Source organism: Argiope bruennichi, chromosome 10, assembly GCF_947563725.1.
Source record: "Argiope bruennichi chromosome 10, qqArgBrue1.1, whole genome shotgun sequence".
Taxonomy (NCBI): domain Eukaryota; kingdom Metazoa; phylum Arthropoda; class Arachnida; order Araneae; family Araneidae; genus Argiope; species Argiope bruennichi.
The window spans coordinates 15,903,923-15,919,709 of record NC_079160.1 but is presented as its reverse complement, the minus strand read 5'-3'; the positions used below and the strand labels follow the sequence as shown (position 1 = coordinate 15,919,709).

At 31.9% G+C, this 15,787-nt stretch overlaps 1 protein-coding gene across 1 annotated transcript in view; it reads left to right on the top strand.

The window, feature by feature from the left end:
- Positions 1-15,787, top strand: part of LOC129988271 (band 4.1-like protein 4) — a 98,555-nt gene that overhangs the window by 47,697 nt on the left and 35,071 nt on the right. Inside the window, exons 2-7 of the mRNA XM_056096458.1 lie at positions 5,141-5,245; positions 6,714-6,756; positions 7,995-8,073; positions 9,572-9,669; positions 11,241-11,361; positions 14,980-15,067. Of these exons, the coding sequence (XP_055952433.1) occupies positions 5,141-5,245; positions 6,714-6,756; positions 7,995-8,073; positions 9,572-9,669; positions 11,241-11,361; positions 14,980-15,067 (534 nt within the window). The remainder of the gene's footprint in view (positions 1-5,140; positions 5,246-6,713; positions 6,757-7,994; positions 8,074-9,571; positions 9,670-11,240; positions 11,362-14,979; positions 15,068-15,787) is intronic.

The window sequence follows — 15,787 nt, the reverse complement described above, 5'->3', positions numbered from 1 at the left end:
CACCATACTTCTGTACCAGAGAGCGTAAATTGTTCCATCGCGCAAAACAAAGAATCGTTGAAGAACATTGTTGTTGTTGAACTCTAACAATAACGTGTTGTTGAAGCTCGCGTGATGCCATTTAAACTCAATAAAATTGTTTTGCAGACGTTTTGATAATGCAAATCATATAAATCCTCGTATTTATTCCGCCTTTTTCTTCCCGAAAATTCTACTTTTTTTTTTTTTTTTTTTAGTCACTAAATTTGTATATCGTTTTCGCTAAAAATATTATGTAAATAAAGAGCCTTCTTTCCATTTTCACATTATTTTCTTTCTTTCTTCCCTTTTCTTTTTTTCCATCTACACTTTTCCTTTCCAACCTTTCATAGTTTGACCAGTTAATACAGAGAAACTCTGAATTTTTAAGTTAAAAATATTCATTTTCATTCAGTGGTTTAAAAACTGAACCACGTTGCATTAAATATTTTGATAAAAGTGGTAAAGAAATGAACCATTAAACTTGAAAGAGTTAAAAGTATTCCTATTATTACAAACACATACACCAAACCACGGGGAATCTCCACGTTGCAAATGTTTTACTTAATAGAATCACCTGTACGAAGAACAGCTGTGTAAACTCATAAGTCACGCACTGTACAGTTTTAGAGTTCTAAATAAGTGTTTATCTTTGGAAACTCTTTGTGTACGAATCCACATGCGAATGGCATTATTGTCTTTCATTTATTTATTTCTGCTTTTTTTTTTTTCTCTCAGTCGCGAGTTTAGGTTGGATCGGACACTGAATGGTCGCCGGTTTCTCACAAGATGTGTCTAAAGAGATACCCGCAAACAGGTTTCTTTCTCTCCACAATAGATCACACGCTCCGCCGCGTACCTGTGGACACGCTTCGTCGGACTTCTTTTTGTTGTAGTGTGTGCGTGGGAGGCTTCGAACACAATCGAAGCTGGCATTCAGATCAAAATCGAAAGACCCTCCCTATCGAGACCTTCGGGTTCAATTCAGTTCTCGCTGAGCCAACTCCCGTGTTTAGAGAATTTTTTTAAACAATAAGCTCAGCCTGCGATTATCTCTTAGTTCTATGCCTCCATTTAAAGCTTATTTTTATCGTCATTTCAGTAATATTTATCGTTTGGTATAATATAAGTCATTCTAATTGAAAAAAAATATTTTGTTATTTATACTGTAGTTATTATTTTGTTGTTGTAAATTCTTTAACTTTTTTTTACTTATGTTAAGGAATTTTGATTATATTTCAACGATTTCTTGAAATTTACATTTTTATGCTTTCTCGGATTCGAAGTATAGAAAAATTGTTATAATCATCAAAAAATTGGAACTCGGGATTTTGACGAATCTTCTTGTTTTAAATCTCCCTGAATTCGAAAAACCCCTTCCTGGCCTTATGTCTTTCTGTCTGGATAAATATAACTCAAAAACACTTTCAACACTTGTTTAGAAATTTGGTATATGATTTTTACACCAAATTTGTAGATTTATATCAAATTCTGAGCAACGTCTTTCAAAAATGAGTTTTGAGGAAAAGGGAAAAAAAATTCAATCGTAGAAGCTTCTGTTAAATTTGTCGTTAAAGGAAAATTTATAAACATTTGTCTTTTTAAACCTATAAAAATTATATATTCCTGTAATCTGTGAAATGCGTCTTGTTTTATTATACTAAAATTGAAAAATCAATTTTTTTGAAGGTTCAAATGCTCCCATTTCCATTAATGGAAATTTAATGTAACTATATTCCCATGTAATCAGCTGATCGCCAAAGGCGGTAAATTCATAACAACATCAGAAATATGATTCAATTGTTATGCTATGTATAATGATTATGCTAGGATCTGTTCTCCTATCTTCTCTTGGTGTCATTTATTCCCATGTGCCTCTGAAATACATATTATTCACATTTGGCGCTTTTAATTTCTTTTTTTCTACTGAGATTTGAATAAAGATGCATTAATCCTAACTGACCGGCATGCAGCCCACCCATACAAAGGAATACAAAGAGAGATGAGCTTTCCACCTCCCTCTTAGTTCGCTGGTCTCGTCTTTCAATGTGTAACAAAGCAAACGACCACCCTTCCTTCCTCTATCCATTTCTGTCACGATTTCATAATGTTTTGCGTTGTACTTAATACCGATTATCTTAATCCTTTGTGTTCGTTCATTATTCATTCGCTGATTTTTTTTTTACTATATTTTTTATTTCCTCGAATCCGAGGCAAGCAAAGGCATATTGTTACCAGCAATAAATAAATAGTAAAATAAAAAAAAAAAAGGTATCTTGAAGATTTTTAACGAATTAATCCTTCCCTTATAAAAATATATATATCAGCCTGTTTGAATTAATAAGAGTATTAGAATTATAATTCCAGAGTAGTTAAACTTGCTGCCTCAGACGAACAGTTTGGTTCGCAAGGAATAGAGGTTATATTTAATTTCAGAAAAACTGTTTGGATTGATCTTCATATCCAGGATTCCACTAAATTATCAGATATTAACATCATATTATTTTTATGTCTGACTTAAATTTTATTTACTGCGTTTACAGACCTTTCTGAGGGAAACAATTCCATAATGTTAGAGCGCTATCAGAAACGTAAATATCTAGCTCATTTATTTTCTTAAATTCGCGATATTGTTACTTCCTTTTTACCATTTTGTCTTGTAAACTACATAGATATTAAACGAAATTTTTCTGCTGTAATTTTCAACAAGGCAAGAAAATCATAAGATCAGGTAGTTGATAACAATGAAAATGTTTCGAACTTCAGGCCAACAATGTAATTTATTGGTGTAAATTAGGCAAAAAAATTGTAATAATTGCCAAAATTCTCCTAAAATTCGTGTGATTATTAAATTTGATGTCATTAAAGGGATTTTTTTTAAATTTTAAGACGGGGTAAAATTCATGTTTGTGCAATGATATTTTCGGTTAAATTATCGCTCATTTCAGCTTAATTTTTAATTAAATAAAATGTTTTTAACTAATTAAAATCTAAAAAAATCGTTCCGAGATGAAAATTTCTACTCTTCAAGAACACACACGCGCACGCATGCACGCGCGCACACACAAACACACACACACACACTTTATTATTGGTATAAAGTGTCCACATTTTAATATCGGCGAGTTTCGTTGTATCTAGCTCATTTGAAAACCGAGGAGGATGGGCCGGGAAGCCGAGTGCCCTCTCTTGACGGCTTTCTCAATGTATTCCAACAAACTCTATCCATCACGTTTTTATTTTACTTCCGGAAATCCCCAGGTTACCTTTAACGAAGGCATCTGGTTTTCTCCACTTCTCCGGAAAATCAAGGAATGTCTCTGGTTGATAAACAAAACACCTGCAGACGATCTCCCATACGCGTCTGGGCTGTTGATGATGGCATTTCGGCTCATAATGATTAATCGAAAAAAATCGCTCTCTAGATTCAGAACAACAGATTGGTCTCCCTAAAATCTTTTTGCATAGTCACTAATAAAGATGAATTTGTGTTTTAGACTCATTTTCTGCCAACCGATTGAAACAAAACGTTGACACACAACTACAATTGTAATCATAAAGTCAAATACCAAATTTCATATTTTTAAGTGATTGGATTTTTGAGTTATCACTTTTACATGTTTTTGAAAGTACAGACAGACAGACATAAACCTTTCTTTGGATTTAATTCAAAATTTAATAGGTGTTTACACTATAGATGTTAAATCTGTGTACCTAATTATATTTATCTATCTCTCTTCGTTTTTTAATTATCGTTTTAACTTATATTCAAATAACAAAGACATACAACCTTCCTCCAAAAGGATGTTGACTCAAAATTTTAATGGAAATGTAAAAATTTAGTGCAAACATCGTATACCAAATTTAAACCCCCTCGCTCAAAGCGGTTTTGAATTGTCGTTTTCACATACAGACAGACATTCATTGTCAAATTCAGGAAGGTCTGAGGAAAATGTCGAGTTCGTATTTTTTGACGATTACAATATTTCGTATAAAAGAAAGTAAAAAACTGCACGAAAAAGATGTCTTTTGTAACCGTTGCCCGATAATAAAATGTAGTTAACACACAGGTATTGAGTTTCTTTACTATACTATAAAGGATTTAACTCTTATGTGTGAAAATAAAAATTTGAGTCATCGTAGCATTTGCAACCTTGCCTAAGGCCCGCAGTTTATGGAAAGTGAAGGGAGGATAACATCTTTATTGAAGAATATGTAGAAGAGGTTATCATTAATTCTGGGTTTGTAGATATACACGTGTGCATCTATATCGCTTTATTTATTCCTATATCCGCGGTTGATTTCTTTATTAAGTTGAAATTACTAACAAGATAAAGAAGATAGGCTACATAATATCTTGTGTTTAGCGATTCTTTATGCGACTTGTATTATGAATCTACACTCAGGCTGAAAATCTACTGTGGATTGAGATCTACAAGATAGATGTTAGAGCTTAGAAGTATGAAACGTGACTTGTATTTACTTATCGGACAGTAGGTTCTCAATAAAAATGTTTTCTCAAAATTTTAATAAAATATTTAATTAAAACTTGTTCGAAAAGCTAAGATTTTTCCTTAATAACTTTGGAGCATACTATTGCATTAAAATTACAAGCATCGCATTAAATTGCTACAATTGCATTGCATTAAATTAAATCACATTAAATTGCTACAATTGCATTGTATTAGATTAAATCGCATTAAATTGATACAATTGCATTGCATTAAATTAAATCGCATTAAATTGCTACAATTACATTGTGGCCATTTAATGTAAAAGATAACAGATTTTTTCAGAGCTACACATTTTATTTCCAAGTAATTCATTTCTAATTTTAAAAATTAAAAAAATATTTTAAGTATATTTTATTATAATACTTTTCATTGTTTTAGTTTCATCTAATTATGAATTATATTTCAGACATTAGTAAACTTTTTTACAAGTATCAAGAATAAATTATTGAAAATATCTCAGGACAAAAAAATCTAACCTTATACAATATCCTTTTATGATATTTCGAGCGAGTTATTTGAGTCTCCTTCATACATTTTTTTCAATTCTAGTACATTTGATTCTTATTTATATTGTCCTCATTCTAAAGGTCTTTTTGTGATTTTTCCAGGCGGACACCAAAGGCGAATTCCTCTTGGAGCGCGTCTTCACCCACCTGAATCTTATCGAAAAAGCCTATTTCGGTCTCAGGTTCCTTAACAAGGCAGGAGAGTCGGTGAGTAACCTGCCTCTCTTTACATTGAATAAAAACCACAAAGTTCTTTACATATATCCACACCTTTCCATAAGTGCGGAGTGGACTGAAATACCTGGCAACCGAGAATCGTAAATTCAAGATCTATAGTATGATTACGAAAAGCACATACAATGATCTCTCGGATACAGGAAGAAACCGTTATCGGCCGACACCCACTACCATTTCAGTAAATCTCCAAGAAGAGAGAGCTTGTTTACTTATGAGGCAACCTCCTCTTTCCTTATTTTAGACTCCTCTCTGAGTGGTTATAATGAACAGAAAGTAACAGTATTTATTCTAACTCAGAAAATATCTCAAAATCCGTCATCATACTCCACAATCCATGAAAATATTTTTATTTACTGAGTAAATCATAAAGTAAAGTACTGCACTTCGTTCCCATTCATTCCCATATAATTATATTCCCACAAAGATTTCCATAGATTAAGGAATTCGTTACCTTTGAATGATTCAAATGCAGTACAGTATGTGAAAGTAATAGAGAAACAGAACAGTTTGAAACAATTGTACTGTTCATTCTCGCATACGGAAATCTCAGCGTTTTTGCGCATGTGCCAGGAAGCGTTTATTTCATCAAAAAAAGGGGTAAGTGGAAAGAGGAAAAGAGGGGATGTTTACACTTAGCAATAAGTTGAACTCAAGTCTTTCGTGGAATTAGGTGATGTAATAATTTCTCATCTTACTGGTACTACCCCTTAATTAAGTACAATCGGCGAAAAGTACTAGTCTGGAGATACTGAAACGAAGAACATTCATGGATGCAAAATAATACTTCAAACAGATCATACATAATACCAAATATATTATAATAAAAATGCAATGCAGTCCTGAGTCGGCATAGTCACGTATGTAAAATATAAATTGCATAACGAGTCAGATCTATTAATAATCTCATTAGATAAAATCATATTAAATATAAAATACATCGACTTTAAGAGCAATACGTAATATAGCAAATAAAACAATACCAAACACCGATAAAAAGACATAGCCTCAAAAATAAAGGGTCTAAGGTAAAATTTAATTAAACACTACAAATCACAGACAGAGAAAAATCGTCTGTTATGCATGAAATAAGTACAAAAAGTTTACTCCCAGAAAGATAAATCAATTCGTTCTATTTTTCAAGTTTAAGAGACATATTGATATAACTTATATGACATTAATCCAATTTTTGGCCATAATTACTTTAGGTAATTGAGAACACAATGTTAATACTTAAAAGCTCTCTATTAAAAACATACTTATAGAATTTTTAGTTTTTACTTTCAATTAATAAGAAAAGGGTTATAAGCGAACTTAATTATCGACAAATTCGAATCAACAATGTTCCATTTTGTATGCATGTTTTGTTAGAAAGAAGTATTTATTCTTTAAATGTATTTTGTGTGTCTCATGCGAATATATTTTATATGTTTTCTTTCAGCGCTGGCTAGATCCTCTCCATAAAGTAACAAAACAAATGAAAGGTATGTCTCGTTCTCTCACATAAGAAATTCTCCAGACATGTTAATGTCATTTTTATTGTGCATGGGAAGCAAAAATTTTCATTCTGAAAGAAAGTGATAACAAGCATATTATTTTTCAGAAAAAATCGGTCTGCCATCTACTTTCTCACATGCGTCTATATATATGAGCAAGTTGAAACAATCATTGTAAGCCTGACGATGCTTTGATTATTAATGAGAATAAATAAAGAAAGAGAATAGAAAAAGTATCTCTTCCATCAGTTAAACTTTGTTCAAAATTTAAAACAACTTTGACATGAAAAATTTGCCTAAAAATATGCATATATTTACAGCTTTTATGTGAGGAAAAGTTAAAATAACGATTTCACTCATTTACGAATGGTTCGTTATAACTTTATATTAGCATTTAGGCATCACGTTATTATATATATATATATATATATATATATATATATATATATATATATACATGAAAAAACTTTCTGGTGAAAGATTATATCTAAAATTTCATAGCATCAATTTTAAAAGATCAATATTTAAATTTAATTGATCTGTTTTGTTGTATTTTTGATTTATTTAATTCACTTACATATGCATAAATTGAAACATAGTTCCCATTGAAAAATTTCGAGATTAGATAGATTTTTTTTTCCTTAAAAATAAACTGTTTTTCTAGTTTTTGTCTTAATGTCTAGCAATCGAGACTGTTTTCTTAATGTTTAAATTGACTGATTAATTACTTTGCGAATAAAACTAAGAATGACTAAAAATTAAATGTGGGATCGTAAACTTCACATTTAATTTCCATTTCTTTAATGCTAAATTATAACAAGGGTTAATAAGCTGAGGACTGCCATTTTTATTATATTTATGCTGATTCATAAATTCTCAATTCAGTTGCAGTTTAGTGCTAATATTTTCTTTATTGCTATTTTATTTTTGATATTGCCTTTTTTCTGTTGTTACTTTTTTAAAAACCGATTTTAATGATTAGTTTCAATGTGAGTATTTGTGGAAAATATGAACAGGCAAGATCTCATTGCAATAAATTAAAATTATATTGTAGTTACGTCTAAAGTGTACTACAAATAACTGCGAATATACATGACATTTTCTACTGCATCTTTCATTAGTTAAGCTGTGATAATATTTTACTAGAACTAGATAACTACTAGACTTTACTAGATAATATTTTCTGAAACATTTTTGTGATGCAATGTTTTTATTTTTTTTTCTAGGCATTTCTCCGTTAACACTTTATTTCGGTGTGAAATTTTATGCCTCTGATCCTTGTAGACTCCTGGAAGAAATCACGAGGTTAGAAAGGAATATCTCTATGATCCTTTTCTACCATGTAACTTTAACCATTCATCATTATTATATAATGCGTTCTGCCATTCTTGATTGCATAAAAAATTATTTTAGAATCAATAATTATCATCTATAATGAGAGGAAGTTAAACACTTTGAATTCTCAATAAAATACAAATTATTAAGTTGATGGTCTTATAATATAGTACTAAGAAAAATACTATGTAGTGCAAATACGATAATAATTTTTAATGAACTGCTTTACAGGAATATCATGAGATCAAATCTCCATCCCAATAAAGTATAATTGGAATAAACTCATTTCATTTTCATCTTAAACTTATCCTAAAACAGGAACAAATGCATCTTGTTCTTCTTCAGTGTAAATTCACGGTACTGCCATATCGATGTCCCAATCTTCCTGTTTGTTGCTATACATATGTCTAATTTTTCCAATTTCTTTATCAATCCTATTTCCTCATTTTCTTTATCATCATTATCACTAACTAATTAGGCTTGAACATCTTATTCGACAAAGTGGCTTTAGTAAAATTGCTTCCTGAATAACATTTTCAACTTTTGAGATTTTGTATGTTATTTTTTTCTCCTATTTTTACTACTTAAGAACGAATTTATAACCCTTTCTGATGGATTCAGGAAGTTTGGTTTCAAACAAATAAGGCACTTAAAGTGTTTTAAATAAATAAATTGGTAGAACCTTAACAGTTTTCAAGCCTTTTCCAGGCAGTCCATTAATCTAAGTTTTGGCCACCCTTGTTTTTTGTGTGTGTATGTGTTTTATTTCAAATGGTGTAACCATAAAGATCTTTTTAGTGGCTCGACTTTCATCTTTCAAGTGTCATGCTGATTTACTCCTCCGTATTGTTATAAATTCAATAATATACGACTTTTTTCTTTGGATTTATTAATAAGAAAATTTTTCAAGGGTATGGTTATGAGCCCTATGCACTTCCCTCAATCTATAGGAATAATCTCCTGATATAATCCCCATGAGGCTATATTTCCCAGACACTGAGAACACATTTTAGTCGCCTCTTACGATATATGTGTAATATCTCAATCATATTTGCTACTAATTAAAACACTCACGTCATGAAGAATTTTACTGTAGCACTTTCTAAGATGCATTTTTTTTTCTTTGCAATATGAACTTTTTAACCTTAATTATGACCTATGGATGTGATTATGTGATTCTATATAAAACGATTTACTTAGAAAAATTCTTTTGATTATGAAATTGTCCGTAATAATTGAAGGAATCAGAGATAGTAAAGTCAATAGCTGAAAGAATCACAAAGTGGCAGCTTGTGTCCACAGTAGAAATTCATAATATTCACAATGTGGCCAATATAATATCAATGCTATTAGAATTTTTAAATAAGAATTTGTCAAAGGTTGTTACTTCCTTTTCACTTACTGATAACATTCACGATACCAGTTGAGTCATTTGAATTCAGTTGATGTCCTTCTATTGTGTTGGCAGGTATCAGTTCGTTCTTCAGTTAAAACAAGACATTCTGCAGGGCCGGCTTCCCTTAACAGATGAACTGGCTGCGGAGCTTTTCGCTTTATCACTACAAGGTAAGTTTTCTTAAATTTCTACATTTTCATTCTTTTCTGTTTCTTTTGTTTTCTTATTTTATAATTTTATGAAGATTTCTAAAGGTACACATTTTAAAATTGTTTTTAAATCCTTAACCTCTTTAATAACTTTAAGATGCAAAAAAAAAAAAAAAAATATTTTTCTGTTAGTAATATTGTTAATGCCAATAATTAATATCGTTAATGCAATTTTTTTTTTGATTTGAGAAACCTTATATTTATACCCCAATTATTTTTTATTATTATTTTTATCCCAACTATTTTTTATTCCAATTTTATTCACACTTTCACTTATTTAATATTTCGCAACTAATTACGTTTCCTTTTGTTTTTATACCCTTTATTCAAATATATGATCATACACATGATGTACAAATTCAAAAACATGAATCTGACGCATACTTCTTTTTATTCATGTTCTAAAATTTTGACTCGTTTTTCAAATTTTATCATATTCTTATTGCATATACTTTGGCAAATGTTTACGGAGAGGTTAGTTTTTTTAGTTCTGAAGGGTAAAATAATAGCAATATCCGTGTCAAGACCGACCTTAGCAGAAGCGAGGCCCATTTCGAAGATTTTAATCAGCCCCGGCTTTCAATACCTCCATCCCCCTTCAAGTTTGAAATGAATTTTTTAAAAAGTAAAAAACTTGAACCTGAAAAAAAAATAGCATGGGCTAAAAATTTTTGAAAAAGAATGTTAACGATATTAAAAGAGAGGGTGCAGTACTTTTTTATTCCTTTATATTTAATGTGCTCTGTCTGAAAATTTTTGAAGAAGAAAGTTAGAAAATTTTTCAGAATTTAAAAAATAATAATAAGTCTGTATCAAAAGATGAATGAGATTTAAAAAAACCTAGAAAATTAACCCGTTTACGACATTTGACTTACGTCTGTGATCAACACTGACTATCGACATGAAAACAGCGTTCGCTCGAAGCCCCCTATTGAGACACTGTCATCAGGGTAATAGAAGGCTACGCCTGCGTCTCATTGAGACAACTATTTGCCATTGCCCTGATGACGTTGTCTCAACTGCACATTAGGAGCAATACTGGGACAGCAACAGAAACACAGTTATTGTACGTTATAGTTAACTTTGTGTGAATTCTGTTTTGTACTTTATTATAAAGATTTATGGAAAAAAAGCGGTCATATAATTAGACAGGGAGTGTGAATCAAAGATATGAATTAGAAACTCAGCAGACTAGTCTATTTAGAACCAAAACCTAAACTGTAAAAAAAGATTGCATAACATTAATATCTTCCATTTTTCGAGAGAACTCTTTTTTAAAAAACTTTTTTACATATAAATAAATAAATTCTTTCTACAAAAAAAAAAAAAAAAAAAAAAAAATCTTAGTAGCTCTATTTTTTCTGGAAATGATGTCTAGGACACAAATTTCCAAGAAATCTTTAGCAATGGGGCCTTATTGTAAGAGCCCTCAAAGACTTTTCTTCCTGACATTTTGTTAGTGTAGCTACTAGCTGAATTTGCACTTTGCTGCGCATAAATTATTCATTTGATTCGGATGCCTCTCCTTTCAGCCGAGTTGGGCGACTTCGACCCTCGCAAGCACCACGAGCACTATGTCTCGGAGTTCCGGTTCCTGCCTGAGCAGACGCCGCACCTCGAGAAGAAAGTGGAGCAAATACACAAGACGCTGGTGTGAGTGCTTTTCTTTTCTTTTCTCTTTTTTTTCTCCCAGCTTTCGAAACGAGTTCAAGTGGTCTTTCTCAAACTTTCCAGCATGTTCTCTAATAAAGGTATTATCCCATAGAGCACATTGCATAGCACTGACGTACAATAATTAAGAAATATTCACCTTTGGCTTGAATTCAGAGTTTTTGCGTCATTGGCGAGTTTTTGGTGATTAATCCCCGATATCGATTAGTAGCATTTGTAAAATTGAATTTGTGCTATAGACGGGTTTTTCCCAAACGATTGTAACAAAAATTTAACACGGAGCAACACTTGTAGTCACAAAATCACTTACCAAATTTTAGATATTTAAGTCAATGCGTATTGGAGTTAACATGCTTACATCCTTCTGAATGCACAGACGGACAGATAGTCAACCCTTCTTTGGTTTTGACTCAAAATTTAGTTATTTAATTATAAATTTAGTAGTTATCTACATAATAGATAAATCTGAGCATCGGATTTTATACATCTAGCACTCTTCGTTTTGTAATTATCGTATTAACTTGTATTCAAACGACCGAACAGACAAACTTCCTCTGAATAGATTTTACTCAAAGACTACAGGTGTCCTCCTCATCATCTGACCGAGGTTCAAAATTGCGAGATCTGTCCCAAAATAGCCCTAATGTTGCTTTAAACGGGACGTTAATATAGCTAACTAACTACTCAAAGAGTAATAAAATTTGGTTTGCGGTCTTAGCATCTAAAGTGTACATTCTTATTAAATTTTGAGCCAAATATATCAAAGGGTTGACTGTCTATCGCTCTGTATTTTCGCTTGCATGTAAACGAAATGACTTAAATAAATGAATTTTGATTTCTGAATTTTAACTACTGTTGTAGCTCTACGTTCAATTTTGATTTCGGCAAATTATTATACTATTGGTCAGCAAAAAGATGTTTACAGTTTCGATTTTCGTGTGTTGTCTATTGACCTCATGCCAGCAATTAATCGACATAGATTACAAGCTAGATTAACGAAAAATATCGATATTTCGTTACTGTTGTTGACTAGTATCATGTAATTAAGATTCAAGTACCGATTTTCTTTAGTATGCATTGAAGCAGACAATGGCTGTATGTGGTACTTTGAAAATGAAAATGTGCGCACTTATATCCTTTATGGCCTTTTCCAAGTTTTATAATTTTACGTGATGCGAAACGTACATGATATTTTTATTACAGAGTATGCGAGAAAGTTTAAGGATGACCACGCCTTCTGATTTTTATCTTACTCACCATATATAACTCACGAAGTATTATCGATATCCTATGTTATGTAACATTTATTCAATTTTAATTTTAATTCAATAGTAAAATATGGAATATTAATTAAGAAAGAAAAAATCTAATTGCATTGATGTCGAATTTAAAGCACTAAGCAGTTTTATTTGTCAAATTAGACTACGCAAACTAAAATATAATGGAAACCTTCAGATATTTCATGTAAATAAAAATTATAATTCTTCATTTATTTTTTACATAGAAAAAATTCTAAGGTGCAATCATAAAAAAGATCAGAATTGTAAACAATAACAAGTTTATATTAAACAGTAGTGAGATAGTTTAACTATTAGCTACAAGATGCAATCCATACCGAGATAACGGTTAATGGTCAAAGGCAGAGTAGGTCCAAAGTACAATAATCAACCGAGTATGCCCAATCTGCTGCATCATTAGTTGTACTGTTTTTAGAATCGACACCTGCTCAAATTGTATTTAATATTCTGAGAAATCCCTTGCTAATATTAGAGAGGGATAAATGACGTGACATCAAAGCACTGCGTAGTGTGACATATAATTGCATATTATATGGCAATGCGCAAATACATTTTTTATATGATAGTAAAGTCACTTAAAAGGATTCCATTCGCATATCTCAATGAATTCATCTATACGTAATCAGTTGAAGAAGCTAGTTGGAAAGAAGCTACTTTTAAAACGCGAATGAAATGTGTTTTTTCTAACACCAACTTCAGAAATTAACAAATGCTTGTGACAAAGCATTACTTCAAGCAATGTGGGTTTTTTTTTATCTTGATTTTTCTACAAAAAATTGTAGAAAATTTTGTCATTGATAAAGAGATATATTCAAGAAAGAAACAGAAAGAAAAAAATGGAAGAAATAAATCCTTCATCGTCTCACAAGGAGTCTGAAGTAAGAGATAAGAAGTGAATGCTGGGAATTCACATCACCTTAGGCTTTTGTGTCATGAATGTCTGAAATTTATAGTATGTCCTTGCTTGCCTCATGTACTCCAAGGCAGCATCCCTTTCATGTGCTTTTATTGATGAACATCGCTGAAAACCGTAATAATAGTGATTTCTCAACTAAAATTCATGCATATAAGATGCTTGTGTTTGATTTCCCTTCTTAAAGTACTGCAGATAAGTCACAGTGCTGAAGGCATTGAAATTTATTGCATCGTGCATTGAGAAGCATCTCCCTGATAAGGCAGTAACTAAGCGTTCTACAAATTCATTTAGCAATAATGCCGCTACATTTTGAAGCCTAACCAAAGATAAAAGTTCTTAAACAATTTCCTAGTAAATTAAGAAAAAAAAATGCATAATAAATAATAATAAATTACATTATTATAAATTTATTTGAGTACTTTTTTGGAATTAGACGCAATGCTCGATTTTACATGGATTCATACGGAAATAAAATTGTTTCGCTTAAAGTATGTTTCACAATACGAGTAAGATTCGAGAACGAATTATACCCGTTAAGCAAACCCACGGGGGGAGGGCACCTCGAAATGAGGATGACATGCTTCCGGCATGGTGGTTGGATCTCGCCACCCTGGAGGGTACACTAATAGGTGGGGGATCTGACTCCTCCCATCGATGATGGGACGTACTTCCTTCGCGGAGGGTTGTACCGTGGCCGGTGATGGCCCTTAGGACTCAACCACAGTTCCCGCCAATGTTGCTGTTGCGGTGGTCCGGTCATTCAGTTTTTATGGTTTAAATCCGTGTGCCTTCGTGGCGGGTCGGAGAGTCAGATGACTGACTTACCCGTTAAGCAAGACTCCACTGTAATTGATGTTCCACAGTATTTCATTTGTATCTGTACAAACATTTTTGCAAACTGTTGTATCTGTACAAACCGACAGACGGCCAAATCCTTACTGGATTTGGCTCAAACTTTGATAGGTATACCTACCCTATTCGTGTATCGAATTTTATCCATATAGTTTTCTGCATTTATCATATTTTCGCCTTGTATTTATCGTATTAGCTTATCAAATGGCTGGACAGTCAGACTTCCTCAAAACGCATTTTGCAAAAACTTTTTATAGAAATCTACAAATTTAATATAAAGAACGTATATCCTTTTAGCTAAAAGATTTTTGGAGATATCTTTTTCCCCATACAGGCATAATGCCAAAAATGTGTTTTTTAAATTGAAGCAGTTCTAAAGCGTGGAGATTCGTTAACGTTTCTAGTTCACATTTCTTGACATTTATAAAACTTTTTCTCTGCTTCTTATATCAGAAAGTAAAAACACATTGTTTTACATTTTTCGGATGAATGCGCTTTCCTAACCGTAGTAAATGTATTGCGAAATATTTTCAGGGGCCGAGTGCCTGCCACAGTAGAAATGAGCTTCTTGGAGCGGGTCAGGTGGTTGGACATGTACGGAATAGACCTGCATCCAGTCTTGGTGAGTTCATTCATTCAGTTCGGTGAGCATTTACTGAAAATATCACTAAGTTATTAAATTCACTACAAACTCATGAACAAATGAGAAATTTTTTCTCCTGTTGTCACATATCTTATTTATTTATTTATTATTATTACTGCATACTAAAAAGGATTATGGTGTGATTGATATTATTTCGTTGTAATTTAGTTACTGTTGGAAGCAGCCATTCTTATAGAGGGTCCCGGTGTGCAATAAATATCTGGGTGATCTAAATAATTTTTCAAAGGCAAACATAAAAAAATTCAAAATAAACATTGCAAGTATTCAATAAAAAAAATGTAGTATTTATTTAAATATGCTTACTTTATGTGAGTTGTCTTTCATAGAACAAGATGTATAATTTTTGAAGTATCTGTGGTTCATAGCTACATAATTAAATATTTTTTTAAAAATTACTATTTTTAAAACTATTGAATTTAATTTCTTGCATGCCTTGCTTTTTTCTGTCCTATATCACTCAAAAAGTTTTATCACACTTACGATAATTAGATATACCCGAACCACACCAATCATCACACTTACGATAGGTAATAATTTAGTACGGTCGCTACCAGGGGGCCGCGGTGGCCTGGTGGTAAGGTCTCGGCTTCGGAACTGGTGGGTTCCAGGTTCGTGACCCGATTCCACCGAAGAACCGTCGTGTAAGAGGGTCTGTTGCACGTTAAATACGTTATGACC